The sequence below is a fragment of the Hippocampus bargibanti genome, linkage group LG03 (assembly GCF_051943395.1).
Source record: "Hippocampus bargibanti isolate YZ-2025 linkage group LG03, ASM5194339v1, whole genome shotgun sequence".
In the NCBI taxonomy this organism is placed as follows: domain Eukaryota; kingdom Metazoa; phylum Chordata; class Actinopteri; order Syngnathiformes; family Syngnathidae; genus Hippocampus; species Hippocampus bargibanti.
The window spans coordinates 10,662,495-10,685,758 of NC_142736.1; the positions used below are offsets into that span (position 1 = coordinate 10,662,495).

General features: G+C 38.8%; 4 protein-coding genes across 4 annotated transcripts; 2 read left to right on the forward strand and 2 right to left on the reverse strand.

The window, feature by feature from the left end:
• Window positions 1-276: 276 nt before the first annotated feature.
• hypk (huntingtin interacting protein K) lies at window positions 277-2,295 on the forward strand. The gene is made up of 4 exons (XM_088991913.1): window positions 277-461; window positions 829-884; window positions 1,523-1,574; window positions 2,063-2,295. Exons 1-4 carry the CDS (start codon window positions 300-302, stop codon window positions 2,156-2,158), a joined length of 366 nt encoding a protein of 121 aa, XP_088848039.1. The 5' UTR covers window positions 277-299; the 3' UTR covers window positions 2,159-2,295.
• Window positions 2,296-2,431: 136 nt separating this feature from the next.
• mfap1 (microfibril associated protein 1) lies at window positions 2,432-8,184 on the reverse strand. Its single transcript, XM_088991912.1, has 8 exons — window positions 7,975-8,184; window positions 6,696-6,912; window positions 6,463-6,601; window positions 5,792-5,979; window positions 5,298-5,567; window positions 4,969-5,128; window positions 3,140-3,229; window positions 2,432-2,911 (listed from the first exon to the last, which is right to left on the reverse strand). The coding sequence occupies exons 1-8, from the start codon at window positions 8,054-8,056 to the stop codon at window positions 2,732-2,734; spliced, it is 1,326 nt and encodes a 441-aa protein (XP_088848038.1). The 5' UTR covers window positions 8,057-8,184; the 3' UTR covers window positions 2,432-2,731.
• A 1,238-nt stretch (window positions 8,185-9,422) lies between these two features.
• hddc3 (HD domain containing 3) lies at window positions 9,423-12,005 on the reverse strand. Its single transcript, XM_088993202.1, has 4 exons — window positions 11,824-12,005; window positions 10,718-10,773; window positions 10,389-10,629; window positions 9,423-9,996 (listed from the first exon to the last, which is right to left on the reverse strand). The coding sequence occupies exons 1-4, from the start codon at window positions 11,933-11,935 to the stop codon at window positions 9,866-9,868; spliced, it is 540 nt and encodes a 179-aa protein (XP_088849328.1). The 5' UTR covers window positions 11,936-12,005; the 3' UTR covers window positions 9,423-9,865.
• Window positions 12,006-12,913: 908 nt separating this feature from the next.
• On the forward strand, window positions 12,914-23,212 carry vps33b (VPS33B late endosome and lysosome associated). Its single transcript, XM_088991918.1, has 23 exons — window positions 12,914-13,367; window positions 13,614-13,694; window positions 13,788-13,849; window positions 13,937-13,986; window positions 14,832-14,899; window positions 14,987-15,032; window positions 16,290-16,384; window positions 16,607-16,711; window positions 16,834-16,924; window positions 16,996-17,073; window positions 17,518-17,591; window positions 17,661-17,747; window positions 17,817-17,907; window positions 17,997-18,071; window positions 18,223-18,287; window positions 18,364-18,418; window positions 19,296-19,342; window positions 20,522-20,654; window positions 20,759-20,832; window positions 20,941-21,042; window positions 21,110-21,185; window positions 22,536-22,643; window positions 23,022-23,212. Exons 1-23 carry the CDS (start codon window positions 13,272-13,274, stop codon window positions 23,099-23,101), a joined length of 1,839 nt encoding a protein of 612 aa, XP_088848044.1. The 5' UTR covers window positions 12,914-13,271; the 3' UTR covers window positions 23,102-23,212.
• The last annotated feature ends 52 nt before the right edge of the window (window positions 23,213-23,264 follow it).

Below are 23,264 nucleotides of genomic sequence, written 5' to 3' on the forward strand. Positions count from 1 at the left end.
CTATTTAAAACAGAGTAAAATGATCATTTAAAGAAGTCAAAACAAAATAACTTTAATTCAACTTGAAAAAAAAAAACCATTATAACCCTAGGATGCTTCTGTGACATTTTTCATGGAACTAATAGTGACAAAAAAAGGGGACAAATTAAAAACCACCTGTCGAGAGCACCCTAACAATGGCTCGTCCAGAAAGGTGGTGCGAGTGCAAAAGAATCGACAGGTGGCGATAACGCATGGAAATGGATGCCAAACCCCTTGAGACACCCACGAAGAAGAAAAACACCTCAATCATTGCAAACATGGCGACCGAGGGCGATGTGGATTTGGACTTGGAAGCCGACGAAAACTGCACTGGGAAGCCAGCAGAAAAGCCTCGTAAACATGACAGCGGCGCTGCCGATTTGGAGAGGGTCACTGATTATGCGGAGGAGAAAGAAATATCCAGTTCCGATTTACAAACGGTAAGATAACTTGCTGCTTGTTGACGGATGTTAACAAGCATGCGGCCAGCGTCGAATGTATTGTCGCGGTGCTGTGACCGTAATGCACAGCAAATTAAATTGTTCTTATCACAAAACCGTTGCTAACCGTCAGGAATAAAATGTCACCCACATTGAACAAATTCTACGTACGTTAACTCGAGCGAGTTTATGGCTTGCTGGGAAGAGCCGCCGCCTCGAAAATACGGTTTTAGTCCTCAGCCTTACACGTTTGAAAACAGTTTTCACACTCCATTCATCCAAATGTGAAGTAGTCAACCAATTTTAGGACCCCGTCAGGGGAAATGTCTGTTTTATTGTGCCTTTTTGAGATCTCTTTCCCCCCCAGGCAATGTCAGTCATCGGAGACAGAAGGTCGCGAGAACAGAAAGCCAAACAGGAGAGGTAAATTCTCAATATATTACTCAACATCTTATCACAGCACGTTGCCAAGTAACCAACTATGACATACATCTTCGTTGACAGAAATGTTGAAATTTAATTAATAGGTTAATGTTTGCTTTTTTTGAATGTTACTGTGCCGATGACCATTTTGTGTTTGGGAGCCTTTTACTGAACGAGTTGCTTGTTCTGTAGCCGCAAAGGGACATAAGTCTTCTTGTGCTAGTCCCAAGCCCGGATAAATAAAGAGGGTTGTGTCAGGAAGGGCACCCGACGTAAAAGCTTGGCCAAAACAAACGTGCGGCTCAAACCTCTGAAGATGGAGGACACTGATTCGCTGTGGCAACCACTTGAAGGGAAAAGCCGAAACGAAAATATCATTTTAGGAATTTTTAAAAAGATTAATGATGGTGTATAAATGAATTACACAATAATTTCCATCAGACACATTGAACTCACTTGGATGTTGATGCTTAGGATAAGGTGGCTGTGATGTATTGTGATTATTTTATTCCTGTCTTCGAATAATGAGTTTATTACTTATGCAAATGTTGTTCATTTATTTCATTTTTTTAACTGGGTCGGTGCTAATCCACCAGGAAAAACATAAATGGATGTTATTTTCTTGTTTATTCTTTCAGAGAAAAAGAGTTGGCCAAAGTCACTATCAAAAAAGAGGACGTGGAGTTAATTGTAAGGTTTTTTTTCTTTGCATTTGTGAAATTCCAAATCTATTCCTGTTTTCTTTGGTGTAGTGTCTGTATCTTATCTAATGGACATGAAAATTGAATTAATTAAAACATATAACTTGGGTTCGTAATCGGAACCTAAGTGATACCAGCAGTTCTGTTTTGAGTGTGGAAAGATTTTGTTGAATTTTTCCCAATCCAAGTCAGGTATGAAAAGTTCATCCCAAAAAAAAACTATATAGAGTGTACTCCAATCAAAGGTCAAGAAATGACACAAACTTCTGCTGTAAAGAGTATATGGTGGTCTAACTGTAACACCAGTGGGTCAAAGAATAAGCACTCCATAGAATTTTGTTGTTGAACATTTGAAGAGCAAAAAAAAACATTTTCCCCCACAGGTGGATTTGAGGAGTGAGGTTCTGAGTAGTCACACTTTGACTTTCCAAATGTTTTTCTTCCTTGACGTGTTTGGTGATCATTTTTGTGACACAGATGTCAGAGATGGAAATTTCGAGGTTCGCAGCAGAACGCAGTCTGAGGGAACACATGGGCAACGTGGTGGAAGCTCTTGTGGCTCTAACCTGCTGAACATGCACATATATGCACAGGACTTTTTCATCACTTTTGTTCAGACCGATTTCTGTAGGATTTAATTCCTCAAATTCAATAAATTGTGTTGGAATAATCAGGGGAAAGTTTTTCACAATAAAATATTTGAAGACCAATTGATTGTCTGTGTTCTTATTTTGATTCCCGCTGCATCTTTGTTTCTTTGAAATTGTGAAAATACAGGTTTTATTTTTACAAAGAAGAAAATCTACCTTTCACAAATAAGAGAGCAGTAAAAAAAAATCACAAAAATGTCAAATCAGTCATATTAGTGTAAATATTTACAAAATGGCTGTACAGTTTGTCAAATTTTCAAAGAGCAATTGAGTAGTGAAGAACATGTTTTGTATTGGATGCCTCACTCGGATTGACAGTTATGTCTTTCATCTGCTTATTGGTCAAAATAAAGGGAAAGTATTGGTCACGTCGGTTTTCCAAATGCATCTAACACGTTTCCAGTCTTTTGATGGATTGAATCAATCCAAACCAAATGGGTTTTCTTTTACAAAATACAGTCCAGGCAAGGGCTAAGTGCACAAAAGCGCACCCATTTTATGTCTTCTTCCTTTTCACTGTGGGTTTGTCAAACACGTCTCTTACGCCCGCAGCCTTCTGCTTAAAGAACTTGTTGTTCTGAGCACTTTCGTGAGCCCATGCAGAGTCAAACGATGTGGTGTCCTGATCCACCAGATGAGTATACTTGGTACGTCCGGACCGCCCAAAGTTTTTCACCTGATTGGGAGTAAAAATGTATCAAAAGAGAGCAAATATCTCAGTACATGTGATCCAACATTGTTACAGCGACACATTATCGTATACTTTTCCCATACACACAAGTCCAAATTTGCCATTCTGACTTATGCATAACCGCTTGCTTTTTTTTATTCTGCAGTGGCATACCCACTGCATCATATCCCTCTTTTCAACTAGCTGAAGGAAATAGATGTGGCGCTAGCTAACCTGCATGACTTTGGGCAGGATAGTTTTGTTGAAATGATCCTCCAGTGTTGGTGCACTGAAGTCTCGCTTGTACACTTCGTCCTCCTCGTCCTGCAACACAAATCACATTTACTCTGACATATCTCGAGGGAATGCATCTGGGAAATTAAAAAAGGGGGCTGAATTTGAAAATTGATGGGACCCGATTTAACTAGATTGTCTAAGTATACAAAACTGTTTGAAACAAACAAAATCTATTTATTGGAGCATGATATTTCTAAATTGCAAATGAAAAACCATTACAGTGAGACCTCAACTTACAAACACCTCATCTTACAAAAGGTAAATAAAACTTTATTTTACAGCACAGTTTATTTCTTTAATTACAGTCCTCATGTAATGTGCCTCTCTTTGTGACTTTATGATACAATGCAGTGTATTTCTTTCATTACAATACAATAGCACATTTATTATACATAGAATAAGGTATGTTGTGTGTAGGTTTAAGGCTTATTTAGTTAAAAACTATATTTTATGGAAACCCGGGAACGGATTATTCCCATTTTAATGGTTTCCCATGGGATTTTTTTTTGGAGATACACACTTTTCGCCTTACACACTCTGTCTGGGAACCAATTAAGTTCGTAAGTTGAGGTCTCACTGTATTTGAGTAAAATCTATTTTTGTAATACATCAACAATTTTAATTCAAGTCCAAGAATATATTCATAAATTTCATAGATAAAAGAAGCATTTTCCATTTTCTCTAGTTACTAGACAATAAATTCTGTGGTATTTTGATATTCTACTGTATTACAGAGAAGATAAAGAGAACAGACTTAGCACAATATTTCTTACCGGTGTCAAATTCAACAAAAGTCTTTGTTTTGAAGATTTCCAATGTGCTGCAACAGCTCTGAAATCATTCCCATTATCCACTAAATTCGAATCATTAAGAGCAGTTTGCTCCAACGAATTGTCACTAACCTCCGCAGACATTTGTTTCTTAAAAAAAACGAAAATGTTTGTTTGCTGCCTCATGTATTGCAACCATCCGCCATGTTCGATGTAAATAATGCAATGAACTATGGGTAAATGATTATTCCATTAGCCCTTTTGGCAGTTTGCGGTCCGCCGCAAATCTCAGGCTATCCAGGCTATTCCGTGATCCGTCACGGAATAGCCTGAGATATCCTCAACAAACGACTTTGGAACGCACCGAAACAGATGCAAGGTGATTATGGCTAAATATCGGGAAGGCAAGACGGCAGAAAGTTAAAACCTCTGAAGGATAACGACCAATTTTCAATTGCTGTTTAACTAAATTTGTTTCTTTAGCTATTTTAACAGAAGTATGTCATATGTGGCGCAGATCATGTAGCAATATGCACTAATCATAATAGACTGGTGCTGGTGCAGTTGAGTTACAAAATGCCTAGATGGCGCAAGGGTGCGGTGCAGATGCATCCCTGTATCTCACAGGTGTCAAAGTCAAGGCCCGCGGGCCAAATCCGGCCCGCCACATCATTTTTTTCGGCCCGCGAAAGCAAATCAAACTTGTTAAATTTCATGATGATTGCTAAAATCTGAGCCAAAATTTCATATTTTTGAATGTCAACCACAATAAAATGTCATTATTCTTGACTTCAGATTTGAAAACGAGTTATTAATTTGCTGCGTGCTCTATATGTAATATTTGAAGGGATTTAAACATTCTAATGGGTTCCCCAAATTCATAACGGCCCTCGAGAGGAAACCATAACAATAATGTGGCCCGCGGCAAAAAAAAAATCACATTTTATGCCAGATTACAAACGGCATGTCCCACAATGCAGCGGTGGAGAAACTCACCAAGAAAAAGGCTCCTCTGTGGTAGTACTTCTGAAGGAACTTGTATTTGCCTTTGGATGCTTTGTTGGTGATGACTTTGCCATTGTTGCGGAGCTCAGTCCTGCGCTCCTCATCCTTCATATTCCTTAATCTCTCAATGTCTGCCTTTTCCTTCTCCATCCTGCCAACACAAACAATTTACACTTCCAAATTGGTCGAGGCGGGATTGCTGGTATCCCAGCAGCGTTTTACAATTAAACACGTTGGAATGCTGTTGCAAAATTCGTCACGAAAGCGCTGAGACTTTCCATCCTGTTAATAAATAAAATGTCAGCTTTTACGCCACTCACACTTCTCTGGCTTCTCTGTCCTTCTTAATTCGTTTCAGTTCACGGACTTTCCAGGCTTCGTACTCCTCCTCCTCATTCTCGCCGTCCGTGTCGAGGGCTTCCAGACCGGCCAGGGTGCGGCGATTCTCCTCAAACTCCTTCTTGGCCTCATCTTCTACTATCTTCAGTGTGTAGCGTCGCCGCTCCTCCTGCTGCCTCTTGGCTTCAGCCTCCAGTTCTCTTTGCTTTTGTTGCTCCGCCTCCCGCTCTGCCACCGTCACTCTGTCTTTTCTAAGATACAAACGCAATCAGGGCACAGCAAATTCATTTGGGACACTAATAAACCTGGTAAGAATTGATAGGATGACACCAGACTTCACCAAGACACCAAATAAATATCAATCATACTGGTCTGACTTGAAAGACAGCTGGGATTGTCTTCAATGTACAACAAGGTTCCCATTGCAGAGAATGTGGCACAAAGGCGTCACACCCATATTTGTAGCGGCTCTTACTTGCGGATGAAGACTGGTTTGAGTCTGGGCTCGGCTTCCTCTTCACTATCTGTATATTCTTCATACTCAGATTCGGACTCTGATTCCGCCCCAGATTTGCCTTCCTCTTCAACTTCCAGGATTTCCATCTCTTCAGTCTTGCGTTCCAAAGCCCGTTGCCGCATCATTGCTCGACGCCTCTCGATTTCCTGCACATAGAATATTTAGGGTTTAAAAAAAACATGGCTTCGATTTACAGTGGAGATGTTCCACCAATGGCTCCAAACATTCAGAGAAGTCATTCTGGAGCGTACTAAACTAATCACTAATCTACACCAACGCTGGAGTAAAGTCATTCTTATTTCCACGTGGGACTTATACTGCTGTTGATTATGGTGCGGCTTGCAATTGGTTTTCTTTTTTCTGTTGTATTAATGATGACATGGCAAAATTGGAGTCACCGTGGTCGTGAAGCTCCCCGGGCGCCTTGCAACAAATCGCTCAATATGTCATGACATCAGATTACGTGTCAAGACCACTCAATGTGAGAGGGTACATTTGCGTGCAAAATGTCGCTCAATTAGGCTACAACGGGTGGGTTGACTAGTAAAAGGATAACCTCTGTAACAAAAATAAAAATGCGTGCAATAATGCCTTAATAAAATTGTATCAAATTCAATTGAGATGTGAACCTCATCGTCAACTTCTTCCTCTATCTCTTCCTCATCCTCGCTGCTCTCCTCGCGTTGGGGATGCCACGTGCCTTCATCAGAGTCTTCGCTGCTCTCAGCAACAACTTCAGGTTCTACAATCTGTCGATGCCTGGCGAGCCTGAGCAATGAGGGAAACAAAGTGGTCAAATTTCAACGTGCAAACCATCATTCTGACGAGCTCAGAATGTCAACAGTCAGGAGAGACATGATACCTATCCTCAACGTCTTCAGGGACACGGTTGAGCAAACGCTTTAGACGTGGGTCGGACACATCCTCTTCCTCCTGTTCTATCTCAGGCTCCGTTTCCTTTCCCTTTTTGACAAACTGGAAATCCTCCTCTTCTTCATCAGATGACTCCATCGGTGCATAGTCTGGACGTTTCCCCGACACGTATCTCTTCACCTTCACCTTCTCCATTGAGATCTCACCTGGGAAACAGCACATAGATTACAAACAGTTATGGGTGTCCCAATCTGATATGTATTACATTAATATGAGTTCTGGGAGAACATTTTTATAAGTAGACACGCGTTTTGTATCTTGTAATTTCTTTTGCAACAAGAGGCAATATTTTTCTGTTAAGGTGTTTCGTAACTTCAAAATTTCATCGGAAAGAGACATCCGTAGTAGAGGTACCACTGTATTTGTATCGGTCCAAGATTTGCCCCCCACAAAACAGCATGCGATTATGATAGTCTACGTACAAAATCTCTGAAATTAGGATTTATGGACAAGCAGTCCATTCCAGACTCCATTCCCACCATATGGTCAATTGTAAACAAAAATATTTATTCTGAATCTACTTACATAAAGGTGAATTGTTATTTTGCACTTGAGATTACTGTATATTGTATTTGGTGAGTTTATTCGAGTTAATTCTTATGGTCCTTGAATTTGTTTTGTAGTTATTGATTCGATATCAGTACATTTGTTGGGGATAGATTTATGTAATCCATATGCTGTACTTGGAAAAAAATGAGGCATTTCCTCATACCTACTGGCGCTGACTACATTTCTTTGTTTTAATAGAATAACTTAATCAAGTCTATTTCATGTAAATAAGCATGAAATATTCCTGCTGATATTGAATTGAGACCGGACAGTACTCAAGGCCACAATATTGGTAGTGTATCAGAATTCAAAACTCGTATGGAAAAGCTCCTCCAAATTGCAAAACCTTTCCCAAACACATTTTCCCAGTCATATTAAGCGATATAAACACAGGTATCAGGACATTGAAGATTTGCAAAAAAAGTGTAAATTATTCATACGACGAAAACCCAATGGGCAAAAAAAACCTAGATGGATAGATTAGTGCTAAAATCATTTGAATGAGAGTCAGAGTCCAAAACCGAAAAGGTGTACGTTAATATTCAATATATAGACTCGACAAGAATAGGGAAAATCAGGCGGAACTAGACCGATGAGTTGTTTCGGTGTAAGGTTTATCTTGCTATGCTAGCACGCTTTTAGCCATCGTCAAGTCTAACCTTTCTCATTCCGGACTGGTACAGCTCCAGCCGTGGACTGTATAGGTGGAAGCTTCATGTTGGCTGAATCGTGGTTAGACATGGCTGCCTGGTGGACAAACCAAACTCAGATAAATGTTGTAATCCGCTGGAGGAAAATATATAGAATGTTGCAGAGGTTCAAATACTGAACACCCGAAGATACATAGCACCAATACGACTGTGGGTCAAGTAGGTGGAGCCAGGTTTTTCTTCTTCTGCTGCTGCTGATTCTTCTTCGTCGACTGCTTCTTCTTCGTTTGCTACTGTTTCATCTCGTGTTGTTTATTGTGCTCCAACAAGTTCCATTTATTCAAGACACGTATTAAATTCGTTCGTTTTTGTGGATATGACATGCGATAAATGTATCCCGTTAAAAAATGACTATACAGGTAATGCTTTCGTAGACTAGTTTTGTCTGGTATAGATTATCAGTTACACTTTTTTTGCCCTGTCTGTTCGGTCAAGCCAGCTCAACATTTTAGTTTTCTAACTGTATAATCATTTAAAAATGAACTCTTGGGAAATAAAAAAAATCAAACTAAATCTCCCCTGTAGTGTAATTGTCCTTGCCTCTCTTTGACAGTGATGACTTAAAAGGCCGGTCAACATTACAATACAATATACAGTACAGTATATTGATTTATATTGCGCTTTAACAACAGCTTTTAACATGGACATGCATCATACACATGGAAAAAAAACAGTCACAAAGTTAGTAGAAAGCACCTCGGAGTGAAACCAATATCAAGTCGGAATCATAATGAGTCAAATGCTAAAGAGTACAAGTGAGTTTTGAGGCGGGTTTTAAAGATGGGCAGCGAGGGGGGGGGGGGTGCCGAATGTTCAGTGGCAGGTCATTCCAGAGCGGGACCAGCAACGAAAAAGGTTCAATCCCCTCTGAGCCTCAGATTAGTTTTTGGAATATCAAAGAATGTCGGGTCAGCAGAGTGTAGAGGTGGATGATCTCGGAGATGTAAGGAGGAGCGAGACCATTTAAAGATTTGGAGACAAATAATAAGATCTTGAAAAGAACTCTAAAATGTAGAGGGAGCCAGTGAAGGGATGCCAGAGGAGGAGTTATGTGCTCCCTCTTACGAGTACCAGTGAAGCGGCGAGCAGCAGCATTCTGGCACAGTAATTGAGCCAAGATCTGACAAAGGCTTCACATTACATGTGCTTTACTGTTACATTCAAACTATTTCATAGGCTACTATTTGCCTAAACCTGTATTTACTACTTTTTCTTATTTTCCTTTCGGCTTTTCCCTTCAAGGGGTCGCTACAGCAAATCAGTGTCCTCCATCTTTAGAGGTACTTTTTATTTGTCTGAAATTGTATTCTGCATTGTGAGACGTCAATAAGAGGCTGTGAAACTGTCACATCACAGAGATATTTGGTACCTGTTGATCAGTGGCACTTCCCAAGTAATTCAAAGTCAAATCAAAGTCAGCTTTATTGTCAAATATGCTAATATGCATGACACAGCACAGATGAAATTACTGTCCTCTCGGACTCAGCGTGCAAGGCACTTATAATGACTTTGACAAACATAAGAAACACACCACAGAAACATAGTTGAGAAGTGTGGCCCTTTTGCCGAAAGCTGTCCTTACTGACTGTCACGGTTGTTTGCATTATGCATACTTTACAACTATCCCTATTTAATCAGTCTCATTTACTTCATAAATTGTTGGGATGGTGGTTGATACAGTTTATGTATGTTGCTCAAGTAAGCTTAGACATTTAGAAATATCAACAAACAACAAAAAGTGGGAATACTTGCATAATTTATGGATAGGAAATAAATTTCATTTCAAAATGTACAAATGGAATCTATCAATCATGCTGGATCTCTGTCTTCTCTCTGTATTTTAGAGGTGTACCCCTCTCTGCCTGAACAACTTCTCCAGTTTTTCCTCCAGGGCTGAGTTGGCACCTTTCAGGCCTTTTACAACATCACAGGCCCACACAAAATACTGCTGGACTCTCTCAGGCGTCCAACCTGAAAAACATAAAAACGAGAGGTTTAAGGTGCATCTAATAATGATTGAATCTTTGCTTTTGTGTGGTGATCTTCTGGTTTCTTTTATTCATGCAAAATTGAGAAACCGCACTACATCTTGGCCTCAAGTAGACAAGTAAGGTAATTATGCATAACTGATGCATTGAATTCAATGTAAAGGTAGAAAAAAACAATCATTCTTATGCTTGTATTATTTGCAGATAGTGGGGGGTGTTGCTACCAGTTTAGAGCAAAACAATATTGAAAGACATTCTGGCGGGAGAAAATCACAGATGCAATCAATTCCCTCAAGAGGATCAAAATGATATTCATGTCACATGTATCCAAAATGTAAAATGAGTGCAAAATTAGACAGACAAGAAGTCAATTACCAACAGGGGTGCAACGGTTCAAATCCCTGAGGTTGTACAGTTTGTCTGCAAGTTTGACCAGTTTGGCCTGGTGGCTGCAATGAGGCGCATGTTCCACCTGTAGACGCTTCCTCTCCTGTTTGGGCAGACTCTTATCATCTGTCACCTCCTCAACAATGCGAGCCACAGTCTGTCCAAATTTTGTTTCCAGCTCTTCGGGCTTTGTGTCTGTGTCCTCCAATGTGTCATGAAGAAGAGCAGCCTTCCAGAAAAGAAGGGCACCATATCAATTGATTTGTGGATCCAACAGAACAGATTGACATGAATGCATCAACTTTAAATCCACATACTTGTAATACTACAATGTCGGTGATGCCAGCTTCATGGCTGAGAATCCTTGCTACTCCTTGACAAGGAAAAACAGAGCAGAGTATCAAAGAGAGTAATGGTGAGGAAAGTGCTATTTAACGTTCTAGTTCCTTCACTGAAAGTATTTCATGAAATACTGAATAATAATATTAAGATGCAATGGACGGATTTTCATCTCAGTGCACTGTTAGTGTAATTTTTGTTTTTCAAATATATTTTCTCTGTAATTGACTTATTATTTGAATATCTCAAGCAGGTGATAATAAATATGAAAATGGTGGATAATCCAGTAAAGGCAAAGTAGTCACGTGTGTACGTTTCATTGATCATACTGTAATAGAGAAACCTTGGCAGTGATTGCGCTTTCACTTAAGTATTCAATTGCTGAATCTCTTGATTTTTGCACGGGTATACAGTATTTGACATTATGTAGTAAATAATTGATCAAGTATTTTCGCATGTAAAGAGTTTGATGTTTCTCTTTAATCATCAGTAGGTTCGTTGTCAGAAAACATCAATTTCAGAAAATGACATCAGTCTTTTTGCAGTATAAACAACAATAAACACTCGGTTTTATACAGCTGGCGTGTAATGTTTAATTTTTGCTGACACTGGTCATTAATTATCCATCCATCCATTTTCCATACCGCTTATTCCTCATTAAGGTCGCGGAGGTGCTGGAGCCTATCCCAGCCGTCTTCGGGCACTAAGCGGGGGACACCCTGAATTGGTTGCCAGCCAATCGCAGGGCACAAAAACTTAAAATGACAACAACAAAACACTCGTCTTTATACAGTTGGCTTGTAATATTTAATTTTCGCTGACACTGGTCATTAAATATTGCTTTCGAAATGCTTTTTAAAACTGTATTAATCTATATCATGTATATAATGTATTTGAGTTTTGACATGTAATATGTAGCAACATGCTGTAACATGTTGTTGTATTAACTGACGTTATTTGACTTTTTTTTACAACAGGCTATTAAGTGTTTCTGTTTCAGCAATATAAGATCCACCAAGGTTTTTGTTGTCGTCACAGTCTTCCTTCTGATAATTCAAGTAAAGCGCTTATCAGACGTACTTACCAATCGGGTGGTTAATATACGGAGTTTGTTCTGGGTCTTTTCGACGTTGATTTCGATGCTTTTCAGCAGCGAAATTAACCGTCTCTAGCAACAACACCACGTCTAAATTCATGACACACCGTTTACGCAATTGGAATTCACGACTCCTGACTCTTACGTGTGAGCGCTTGCTACTGTTGTTCGTTTGGTTTTGGCATCCGGTGGGAAACACCCACTAGTGACTAGACGGATATGTTACTTCAGGTTGGTACATGTACACGTACTTGCTTTTCGTACTCAATAACAAGTTATGCGTTCAATTACGCGCATTTCAATGGCACAGGTACTGTACATGTGAAAAAAAAAAAAGAATTCGTCCAAATAATTCAAATACCATCCATGATGATGATGATGATGATGATGATGATGATGATGATTATTATTATTATTATTATTATTATTATTATTATTATTATTATTATTATTATTATTATTATTACTATTATTATATTGTATAATAATAATAATAATAATAATAATAATAATAATATGTATTATAGACCTAGGTAATAATAATAATAATAATAATAATAATAATAATAATAATAATAATAATAGTAGTACGTATTATTATTCAATTATTATCATTTTTACTTGTTGGTATTATAGCATTATTAATATGAAAAGCAAATTAGTGACAGATAATCATTAGACCAGAGTAACCACAGGGAAAGTGAAAGTTTGTGGATGCTCTCCGTGTACAGCCATACACAGTAAACACGAATATTTGATATAGTGTATTTTTTCACACGAGTTATTCGTTTTTCACATAATTTTACACGATTTTTGGTCGTTAATTAATTTAAGCAACAAAAAAAGAGAAGCCAATTGGGAGAGAAAAAGAGCAGGACCTTTTTAGTGAGCCCAGCAAAAAGAACCGGCTCTCTGAAGAGAGCCAGAATTCCCATCACTACTGTACAGTGAATCAAAACTGTCTGTTGTGGCATCCAGAAAAGGGGGATGACTGGCAAATGTTATTTCCAATAGATGGCGGTATACAGTACACACCATTGGTCAACACACTGAACCCAATGAAACAGGGAAGAAGAGGCCCCGCCCCTGAAAGCTCCGTCCGTATCAATATTTCAAAATGATCACAGTTATCATCATTCACGATCAGATTATGGGTTTTCAATATATATTCACAGTTTGAGTAGTTGAATACAACTCTCTTGCGACAAGAATACCGTGATTTTGTTGTTCACAGTTTGTAGAGGATAGCAAGTGTTTGTTTTTAGCATTACACCCGATTTAGCTAGCAAGTGAGGGGGAAAGCCCCACTACCCCTCGGTTAGTGTAGCGTACGTCTTCATTTTTTAATCAAAAGATACGCTGTATATGTGGAGTCTTTTTCATGCAAAATCTTTGTCGGCAATCTGTGGATACGGACGCAGATTTGGTTCGACAGCATGGCATCCAGTGTCAGGATAGATTCCCCGGAGCTTCCCGACTTCTCTCTGCTCAAGAGACTTGCCAGAGATCAGCTCGTCTACCTCCTAGAACAAGTAAGAACCTCACACTTCGCATGTAATCGTTTAACCACTCGAAAGGGTTTTCGTCTTTGAAGAAATTTGGATTGTGGACTCATTAAATCGTACGCGATTGCACCTGCGTCCTGCTGCATGTCATCTGCAGGGCAGCTCAGGGTTTCTTTTTTAATGGCTTAGACTTCCATCTGTCCCTTGTGTAAATAATAAAGTATACTTTTTCATCACGAAGTTCCCATTTATTGATAATTTATTTTCATGCAGCTTCCAGGAAAGAAGGACCTTTTTATTGAAGCAGACTTGATGAGCCCACTGGATCGTATCGCCAATGTTGCCATCCTTAAGGTGACTGTTATCCACAGTTTCAATTAAATCCAGTTAACAACGAATCACAATGAGTACTTTGGAACATGATATATCTATCTGTTTTTTTAACAGCAACATGACGTTGACAAACTATACAAAGTAGAATATAAACCCATAATTAGCACAGCAGATCAGTGAGTACTTATCATACACACACATAGAAATATACACAAGCACACTTAAACGTATAGATGTCTTATAATGTGACTTTTCTTCTTGAGGCTCTGTTTTCTGATCCGGCCAAGAATTCGAACAGTAAAGTGGATATGTGGTAAGTTTTATTTGTTGTTTCATTGGTTTTTATTGAATTACTGTAATGATTCCTAATTCCCAGCCCTTACAAGATGAGTCAAAATAACATATCACTGGCGTTGGTCTGAGACTTTTACCTCCAAGATACAATCATCCCTCGTTTTTCGCGATTAATCTGGATCAAAAAACCCCACGAAAGTGGAAAAATGTTGATGTGGGATTTGCCTGTTCCCACTTTTGACGAGACCCCAAAAATGGTATCACCATATAGAGCTAGATATAGAGAGACAGCATTTTCAACACTTGAGATTGATTAATAATATCTAAAAATAATAAGTGTGGACTGACCAATACTGTAGATTTGGCAAACATAAAAAATGAAAAATATGACCTTTGAGGCTTCGCCCCAATGTCGGCGATATGTAACAGTTCCAATGGACATTCATTTATTTTCCGAACCACTTAATCCTCACTTGCGGGGGGGCATCCTTGAGCCTATTCCAGCTGTCTTCGGGCACTAGACTGGGGACATCCAGAACTGCTTGACAGCCGACCGCAGGGCACACAGAATCGAACACCCATCCACACTCACACCTAGGGACAATTTAGAGTGTTTTATCAGCCTGCCATGCATGTTTTTGGAATGTGTGAGGAAACCTGAGGACCCGGAGAAAACTCACACAGACCCGGGTAGAATATGCAAATTCCACACAGGGAAATCAGAGCTGGAATTAAGCCTATGAGGTTGCCGTGCTCACCACTCGACTGAGCGGACCTGTTTTAAAGGATTTGAGATTCAAATTCCGAACCTATAAAATGGTGCCTCTGCTAATGTTGAGCAATTTCTGTCCTTTTCCTCCACAGATGTCGCCCAAGCAGACAAAGCATCAGGGAAATTTAGAAGATACAAAATTATTTTTACTCCTCAGAAGGTACCAGATATTTTGGTTTCAAACAAAAACAAATTATTCACACTGTTCTGATTTACAATCATGTGCTGTTCATGGTATGTCTTCTAGTTTTATGCATGTGAAACAGTGCTGGAAGAGCAGGGAGTCTTTGGAGGTAGTATCTCTCATAACTCTTGCATTCATTGCTGCTAACTTGTCTTATTTAAAGGACAACCGACATCTCCGGACAAGTTGTGTCCATAATTTGTAAAATGGCTACAAATGACTTCTACTGAGCGTATTTTAACAAGATTCCACCGCATATAGCTATATTTTACGTTTTAAGACTCGCTCTGAATATTCAGTAAGTCTTGTTTTTGAGTTGGTGACGAGTCCGTACGTGACGTCACTAAAGGACCGCCCCCTGACCGTAAAAAAGACACATTGTAGCGTCCTTCCATCACATCAATGTATTTTGCTGTACATGTTTGGTCTGAGAACCGTGTTGCACCCAAAAGCCGCCAGAAGAGGGAGTCCAAGCTCCATATAATCAGACTGTGGAAGCGGAGGTGGCCACTGGAGGTCGCCATTTTGTGCCTCTTTTCTAGTGATCCATTGTTGTCCCAATGTTGCCTCAAAATGGCATGGAATAAATTCTTTAATCGATTGCAAACATGTATGCTTTCCTCTTCAGAACTATTTGAATCATATTCATAACTGGATGTGTAACAAGAAAGCATATTCTCCGAATCTGAAGCCATTGTTTGGATTCCCCAGCAATGCAAGACGTTTTGGCGTGACATCACGAAATGGGGGCGGGACTTTCTGAAAATGCCCAATTCGCAGCTCAATTTTTTTCAGATTTTGGACACTTTAAGTCATTTTTATTGGTGTTTTGCATTTGACTAAAAATGGGTATTTTAGATGCTATCAAAGTTTTTCTGATGTCAGTTAAAAAACAAAAAAGTGACGTTGGTTATCCTTTAAGGTGGTGCGGTTATTTATCCATCCATTATCTTATTATCACAAGGGCTGCGGGTGTGCTGGAGCCAATCCCAGCGACTTTCGGGTAGTAGGCGGGGTACACCCTGAAAAGGTTACTAGCCAATCATACGGCACCCATAACTACAATCACATCTAGTGACAATTTTGACCGTTCACTTAACCTACCATGCATGTTTTGGGAATGTGGGAGCAAACCGGAGTACCCACACAAATAGTAGAAAACCCACACAAATAGATAACACATGGCTGGTATTGAATGCCATGACCTCTGCACAATAGGTGGACTTGCAAAACAGACTACCACATGACATTCTATCATTAAAAAGAAAAAAGTTTCCAAACGTATTATTACAAGCGTGGTCATATATTACTTAGTTATTATTATTTAATAGTAATATAACTATTATTGGTATTTCATATTTTGCAGATGTGACTATCGATGAATGGGCCTTCTATCTACTTCCGTTGGACGATGACATCATCAGTCTGGAAATCCCAGAGTTTTTTCGGGACACCTATCTGGTATGCAATACACAACACGCATGTGCTAAATATCCATTATTTTGATCAAGCTTGTTTTTTAACGAGGTAAATGACAACAAGGAAGGCAAAAACTGAATGTCAAAGATATAAAACATTTTCTTTTCTTATACACGCTGTGTTAATGAATAGCCACGGCTATGTTCAACGGCCCTTCCAACATAAACTGCCTCTAAATCACACTTCAATGTGGTGTTGACTCAGGCTGGAGACTTGCGTTGGGTGAGGACAGGTGGCAGCGCTCTACATCTCCTCCACTCCATTTACGGACCCTTTTCAAAGGTTTATGGAATTGGAAGGTCTTCAAAGGTACACTTGATTCTTCAACAAAAGTAGATGAGGATTTGAGTTTTGTGTTCATTTGTTGCTTTTTATTTTGTGAAAAGAGGGGTAGCTGACAGACAGCCTTTTTGTCCATTGCTTTGCTTCAGATGGTGTACGAGTCTTGGAGAGAGCAAGCAGAGGAGGGAGACTATAAGACTCGGAACACTGAAATAGGAAATGTGTTCTTGATTGATAGGGGTGAGGAAATGCGAGTGGATTTCTGACTTTGTCTCATGCTTGTTTTGCACACTTATTCTGTCAAATTACAGATGTGGACTTTGTCACCCCTTTGTGCTCACAAGTGGTTTACGAAGGACTTGTGGATGATGTATTCAGAATCAAATGTGGTGGGTAACACGTTACTCAGTCTTCTTGGAGGCACTTCATCGAAGCTTCGCTAAATAAAATGGAAAATATTACATTTATTATTATTATTTCATGTTTTTTTTTGTGTTCTTTTGACTTCAAGACGGCGCCGCAAGAGTGGCTGCCTTTCCAGCAGCTCATGTATTTTGTTTTTTATACTTTCATTACTTTGCTGCTGTGATGTAAATTTCTCCAGTGCGAGACTAATAAAGGCCAATCCAATTATTATCATTGGTTTAGGCCATTTTTTGAAATTCTTGGTGCAATACTTTATAACGGGAATGCCATCTCTGTCTTTACCATTGTAATAGATTTCATTTGTATCTTTTACATGTCAAGTGTAATACCTACAATTACATTTTGCCAGACCAAAGACGTTTTCTTTGTGCATAATGTCATCACAGATCTTTTGTTTTCCTCAATAGGGTGTGTGGAGTTTGGACCAGATGTTTCCTCCTCGGACAAAAGTATCAAAGTCATGCTGAACTCTCAAGACAAGGTGAGGCTGGTTGAAGAAATGCTCAATATTTTCTCCAAGCATGTTTTCTTCAAGTTGCATGTCTCGTAGGTCTTCAATGAAATCAGAAATGAACATTTCTCCAATGTATTCAGCTTCCTCAGTCAGAAAGCTAAGAATCTCCAGACTGCATATGATGTAAGTCAATGAAATCCCATTCTTCATTGGACACAGTATGACCGAAACATTTCTTTTTCAATTTCACAGAAGCGTCGAGGGATGGACATAAAGCAGATGAAAACATTTGTGTCCGAAGAACTAAAAGGGTTGAAACAAGAGCATCGGCTCCTGAGCCTGCGTGAGTGTTGAAGTAAAGCCATCGACAGCATTTTGATTTCACTTGCTGAATCGTGAAAAAAAACTGTGCCTGTCACGAATCTCATATAGACATCAGCGCAAGTGAATCAATGATGAAGAAAAAAACAAAGCAGGACTTCCAGGAACTGTTAAAGACAGAACACTGTAGGTTACTTTAAATACTGTTTTTTTTTGTTTTGTTTTTCGTCAGAATGTGGCTGAACACTTATTCAATCCTATTTTCTTTGTGTGTTCATTTAGCCAATCAATAATTTCATCGCAAAAACACATACGCCGTCTTTTATTTTTCTCATAGCTCTACTGGAAGGTTTTGAAATCCGTGAATGCATTTCTTTCATTGAGGAACATATCAACAGGCAGGTGGGTTTCCTTAAAACAGTCAGTGTTGCCACACAGTATCACACATGTAATTAAATGGTGTGATTCTTTTCTTTAGGTCTCCATGACGGAAAGTCTTCGACTGCTCTGTCTTCTTTCCTTAACGGAAAATGGTAAGTTGCTTTGATTTTTATGTTTAAAGGACAACCGACGTCAGTTTTTTGTTTTTTAACTGACACCAGAAAAACGTTTTATAGCATCCAACATACCCACAACATGCAGTATGATATTTTTAATCAAATGCAAAACACCAATAAAAATGACTTAAAGTGTCCAAAATCTGCAAAAAATTGAGCTGCGAATTGGGCATTTTCAGAAAGTCCCGCCCCCATTTTGTGACGTCACGCCAAGACGTCTTGCATTGCTTGTGAATCAAAACAATGGCTTTCTTGTTACACATCCAGTTATGAATATGATTCAAATAGTTCTGAAGAGGAAAGCATACATGTTTGCAATCGATTAAATAATTTATTTGGGCCATTTTGAGGCAACATTGGGGGAAAATCTCTCACCCAAAAAATGAGGCACAAAGTGGCGACCTCCTGTGGCCACCTCTGTTTCCACAGGCTGATAAATTCCTTATATAGCGCTTGGACGCCCTCTTCTGGCCTTCTGGCAGCTTTTGGGTGCAACACGAGGTCCCCCGACTAAACAAATACAGCAAAATACATTGACGTGATGGAAGGACCGCTACAATGCGTCTTTTTTACGGTAGAGGGAGGTCCTTTAGTGACGTCAAATACGGACTCGTCACCAACTCAAAAACAAGACTTCCTGAATATTCAGCACAACTCTTAAAACTTTAAATATAGCTATATGCGGTGGAATCTTTGCAAAATACGCTCAGTAGAAGTCATTTGAAGCCATTTTACAAATTATGGACACAACTTGTCCGGAGACGTCGGTTGTCCTTTAAAGTACTTTGAAAAAAAAAAAAAAAAAACATCTTCTGCTTTATTGTACATTCGTATAATTTGTTGTATTATGCAGGACTCCTGCCAAAAGATTACCGCTCTTTAAAAACACAGTATTTACAGGTAAGTTTTCACATCCGCTGTTGTTCTTTGCTATTTGTTTGTGTCATACCAGTACCACGAGTAAAACAATTGAAATATGTGGGTTCTTTTTGCATCAGCAGTATCTGAAGTGAAATATGTGAATCCTTAAAGTAGCAGTATTCTGAGACTCCAAAAGTGGATCACAATACAAAACAAAACCATAGCTTGGTTTCACTTGTTTATGGAAGTTAACTTGAAAAACTAAATTCAAACATACTTACGTCATTTAGCCTCCATTTACAAATTATGTTTTACAACACAATCCTGCTTCTAATATAATATTTTGATTTTTCTGAAATGGTGATTGATTGGTGCTAAATAGCTTTATTACGCATTCATTCAAATCAAACACTAAAATCGGAAATTATCACGGTTTGCAAGGTGGTGATGGCGGGTGCGGATCCCAAAAAGCAGGCAGGAGGGAGCAGGAGGTTGTGTTTGACAAATTGTATTAAAATAAAGTCAGCAGGAACAAAATCTAAAACATCCAAATCATCTGAACAGAAAAAATACAAAGTATCAAAAGAAAACCAAGATTAAAAGTCTGCCAAGGTTAAACAAACACATGCACTGCACACAATGCATACAACAGCATACAATGCGTTCAACATCATACAACAGTGCATCAAACAACAATGACATTCAACAATTACCCGACACCGAATGGTCGTGCCGGGGGTCCTTTTGAGTGTCACTGATTGGAAACGACCAGCACCTGTGCAGGTGCAGGCAGGGCCGACAGCGCCCCCTGTTGGTCGCCAACCAGATCATGACAGAAATATTTTGTATGTACTGTGTTATAAATCACTCCACATCTGAATGTGTGAGTTGAACTTTTTCAGTCCAATTCATGAAAAAAAAGATATTCTCTATCATTGTGATCCAGTTGTGTGTAAAACGCATAAATCTGTGAAAGGCAAGTTTGAGCCCTTACTCTACTCTCAAAATGCATTGCATCTCAAAGCTATGTGCACAATTCTATCAGTGCATCTCAAAATTAACTTGAAACATTTAAAACAGCAAAGTTAATTAAAACAACATTTGCAGTGGATTTATGTAAGCAAGCTAAAAACCATATGTTTTTACCTGATGCCGACAGTTTTGTGAGTAGCAATTCAATAGTGTGTCATCATCCTTTCTCTGCTTGACCTTCACTAGAGTTATGGAGTGGAGCATCTGCTCACATTTGCCAACCTCAAGCAGTCGGGGCTGCTTGTGGAGCAACAGCAGGCTGAGACGCTGGCTGTTATGGAGAGCAAAGTGGGTAAACTGGTCAACGATAAAACAGCAGGTACAGTATAGGCACGTTTTCCGTTGCACGATTTCATAGGATGTTACCTGATGGCACTTATTTTAGTTTGCTTTTTTTTTCCTTTTTCCATATTCCTTTTCTAGGGAAGCTAACAGATGCCTTTTCATCCTTGGCAAGGAAAAGTAATTTCAGAGCCTTAAGCAGAAAACTCAATTTGGTATAATGCCACCAAGTTTTCTTTAAAGTCCCTCGTATTACACTGAATCATTCAGCTGATCTTTGTCATTACCCTACTCGAATACTGCGTTATTTTATTTCCGAAAAGGTGCCAAAGTCAGATGACGAATACGACCTGCGTGTCCCAAGGGACATGGCATACGTCTTCAGTGGCGCCTACATCCCACTGAGCTGCAAGCTAATAGAGCAGGTAAAGAAGGATTTGTCTTTTTTTTATTCAACTGTATTAAAGATGCTCATTCGTGCGCATTTTACAGGTGTTAGAGCGGGACGGTTGGACTGGCCTAGAAGAAGTTACCCGTTTGCTAAATGGAAATGAGTTTGCAGTTACAGGTAAAATATTGAACAGATTTAATGCAGTTGGGTCAGTCTTAACTTGTTTGCTTTCTCCAGCTTTATGCTTTTCACGTTTTCCAATAAATAACATACCATAAATATTCATGTTGCTTATTTTCAGACAATATGATGCATAGTAAAAATATGTCACAAATATCCATCCATTTTCTGATCCGCTTATTCTGACAAAGTACCCAGAGAAAAACCCACGTAGGCAGGGGAGAACATTCATAGTCCACAGAGGAAGGCTGGAGCCAGAATCGAACCCTGCACCTCTGCACTATGAGACGGGCATGCAAACCAGTCGAACAAATAGCCAAAGTTTTTATCATGTGGTCAATGTCAGAACTAAAAGAACAGTACTCATTCCATGATTTTAAGTGTAGCATTTGTATATAATCATTCAAATATAACCATGGAACTCAGTCATACATAGTTCTGAATAAATATCAGGAATACAGTATTCCCTCAATTTTGACAGAGAACTAGCCCACCAGGCAGAGTAGAGAAATTTAGAGGTGACCCCCCCTCCCCCCCCACACACACACAAACTCACAGTACCCACCTTTACAAATACTTGTTTCACTTGATATACTTAACTTTTATAATGGAAACTGTAGAATAATAATAATACATTTCATTTATAAGTGCCTTAGACTAAATAGAAAGGCGCTGATTATAGGTGACAAACGGTCTAATTTTCATTGTTTGTTTTCCCAAACAAAGAGCAAAAATCAGAATTTGTTTTATACTAGTCTGCCTTAAAAGGAAGGGAAACAGCAATGAAAGGTGCCACAATAGCAAGCTAAAAATGCAAGAGATGAAATTATGATCACAAATGAAAATTTGTGATAGTGAATCTGCAATCACCAAAGTACCAAATAGTGAGGGAACAATGTAGTTAAATTACTTCACATCTTTGTGACTGCTTTATTTCCTGTATATTATGGTTATCCATGTTAATCGCTTTGTTACAGCAAAATACATAAGTCATTATGCATCAAATTGGAGTTTTCATGTTTATTAGATTTGTTCAAGTCATTATAAGTGCCGTCTGTGCATGCTGGGTCCGAGAGGACAGTAATTTCATCTGTGCGGTATGTCATGCATATTAGCATATTTGACAATAAAGCTGACTTTGACTTTGACTATGTATATTGTATTGTACAATGGTAATATTTTTCCTTTGAATTTTTAGTCCAATGAATGTATATGTTGTGATAATATTGCATTTGTGATGCCCTTATGTCCCTCTCAGCCTTACTATTTGCATACCTCTGAGCCCTTGTTTAGAGTAATACGTTGTGGTTTTTGAATGTGCATATTTGTGTGTTTGTCTTTTATCAGGCAAAAATGGAGCAAAAAATGAGGCACAACACATTGTTGTTGTCATGTTCCTTGGGGGTTGCACTTACTCTGAGATTTCAGCTTTGCGTTTTCTTGGTAGAGAAAGAGGTAAACAGTCTAAATATCACATATGTGTATATCTAAATATGTGTTTAATGTTGGTGTTAGATGTTCAACAGCTCTCATGAATTTATTTTTCCATCTTTCATATGATAACAAAATGTAGTCTTGAAAAGAAGATTATTGATCGTTGAAAATACAATCTTGAAAATTCATTCATGCCAACATAAATAGTGAGAGGCTCAGGACCTATGAGAATCGTAACACGCACGTATTACCGAAGAAGTAGACTTGTGTATAAATGCGTGTAAAGTAATGGATGGAAATAGCTGATGACGATATGGGTTTAATACAATATTGCCATGAGGGACAATGTTTCAGCTCAATTTAATAATGATTCCTTTTTTGTTTTGTTTTTGTACACAGGTTATAAATTCATTGTGGTAACCACTGCCATTACAAGCAGTTCAAGACTGTTGGAACCCTTGCTGGGTAACCATCTATGATGACAAACATTCCTCTCATTTGACAAAAAAACTGATAATTGTTGACTTGTGAGACGTTCCCCAAAAACAAATGAGGAACGATGTGCAATGTTAATAAATGTTTTTTTTTTACGTTGGTTGTTTTGTAATTTTTGAACATCTGTGTCTGTATAGTTACGATTGT

Coding starts and splice junctions, on each gene's coding strand:
- hypk (XM_088991913.1), top strand. CDS start 300: ATGGCGACCGAGGGCGATGTGGATTTGGACTTGGAAGCCGACGAAAAC. Junction 462..828: donor CCAGTTCCGATTTACAAACG/GTAAGATAACTT, acceptor TTTCCCCCCCAG/GCAATGTCAGTCATCGGAGA. Junction 885..1,522: donor CAGAAAGCCAAACAGGAGAG/GTAAATTCTCAA, acceptor TTATTCTTTCAG/AGAAAAAGAGTTGGCCAAAG.
- mfap1 (XM_088991912.1), bottom strand. CDS start 8,056: ATGTCTAACCACGATTCAGCCAACATGAAGCTTCCACCTATACAGTCC. Junction 6,913..7,974: donor ACCAGTCCGGAATGAGAAAG/GTTAGACTTGAC, acceptor GCTGTTTCCCAG/GTGAGATCTCAATGGAGAAG. Junction 6,602..6,695: donor CCTGAAGACGTTGAGGATAG/GTATCATGTCTC, acceptor CTCATTGCTCAG/GCTCGCCAGGCATCGACAGA.
- hddc3 (XM_088993202.1), bottom strand. CDS start 11,935: ATGAATTTAGACGTGGTGTTGTTGCTAGAGACGGTTAATTTCGCTGCT. Junction 10,774..11,823: donor GTATATTAACCACCCGATTG/GTAAGTACGTCT, acceptor TTCCTTGTCAAG/GAGTAGCAAGGATTCTCAGC. Junction 10,630..10,717: donor CCGACATTGTAGTATTACAA/GTATGTGGATTT, acceptor CTTTTCTGGAAG/GCTGCTCTTCTTCATGACAC.
- vps33b (XM_088991918.1), top strand. CDS start 13,272: ATGGCATCCAGTGTCAGGATAGATTCCCCGGAGCTTCCCGACTTCTCT. Junction 13,850..13,936: donor ATAATTAGCACAGCAGATCA/GTGAGTACTTAT, acceptor TTTCTTCTTGAG/GCTCTGTTTTCTGATCCGGC. Junction 16,385..16,606: donor TTTTTCGGGACACCTATCTG/GTATGCAATACA, acceptor GTGTTGACTCAG/GCTGGAGACTTGCGTTGGGT.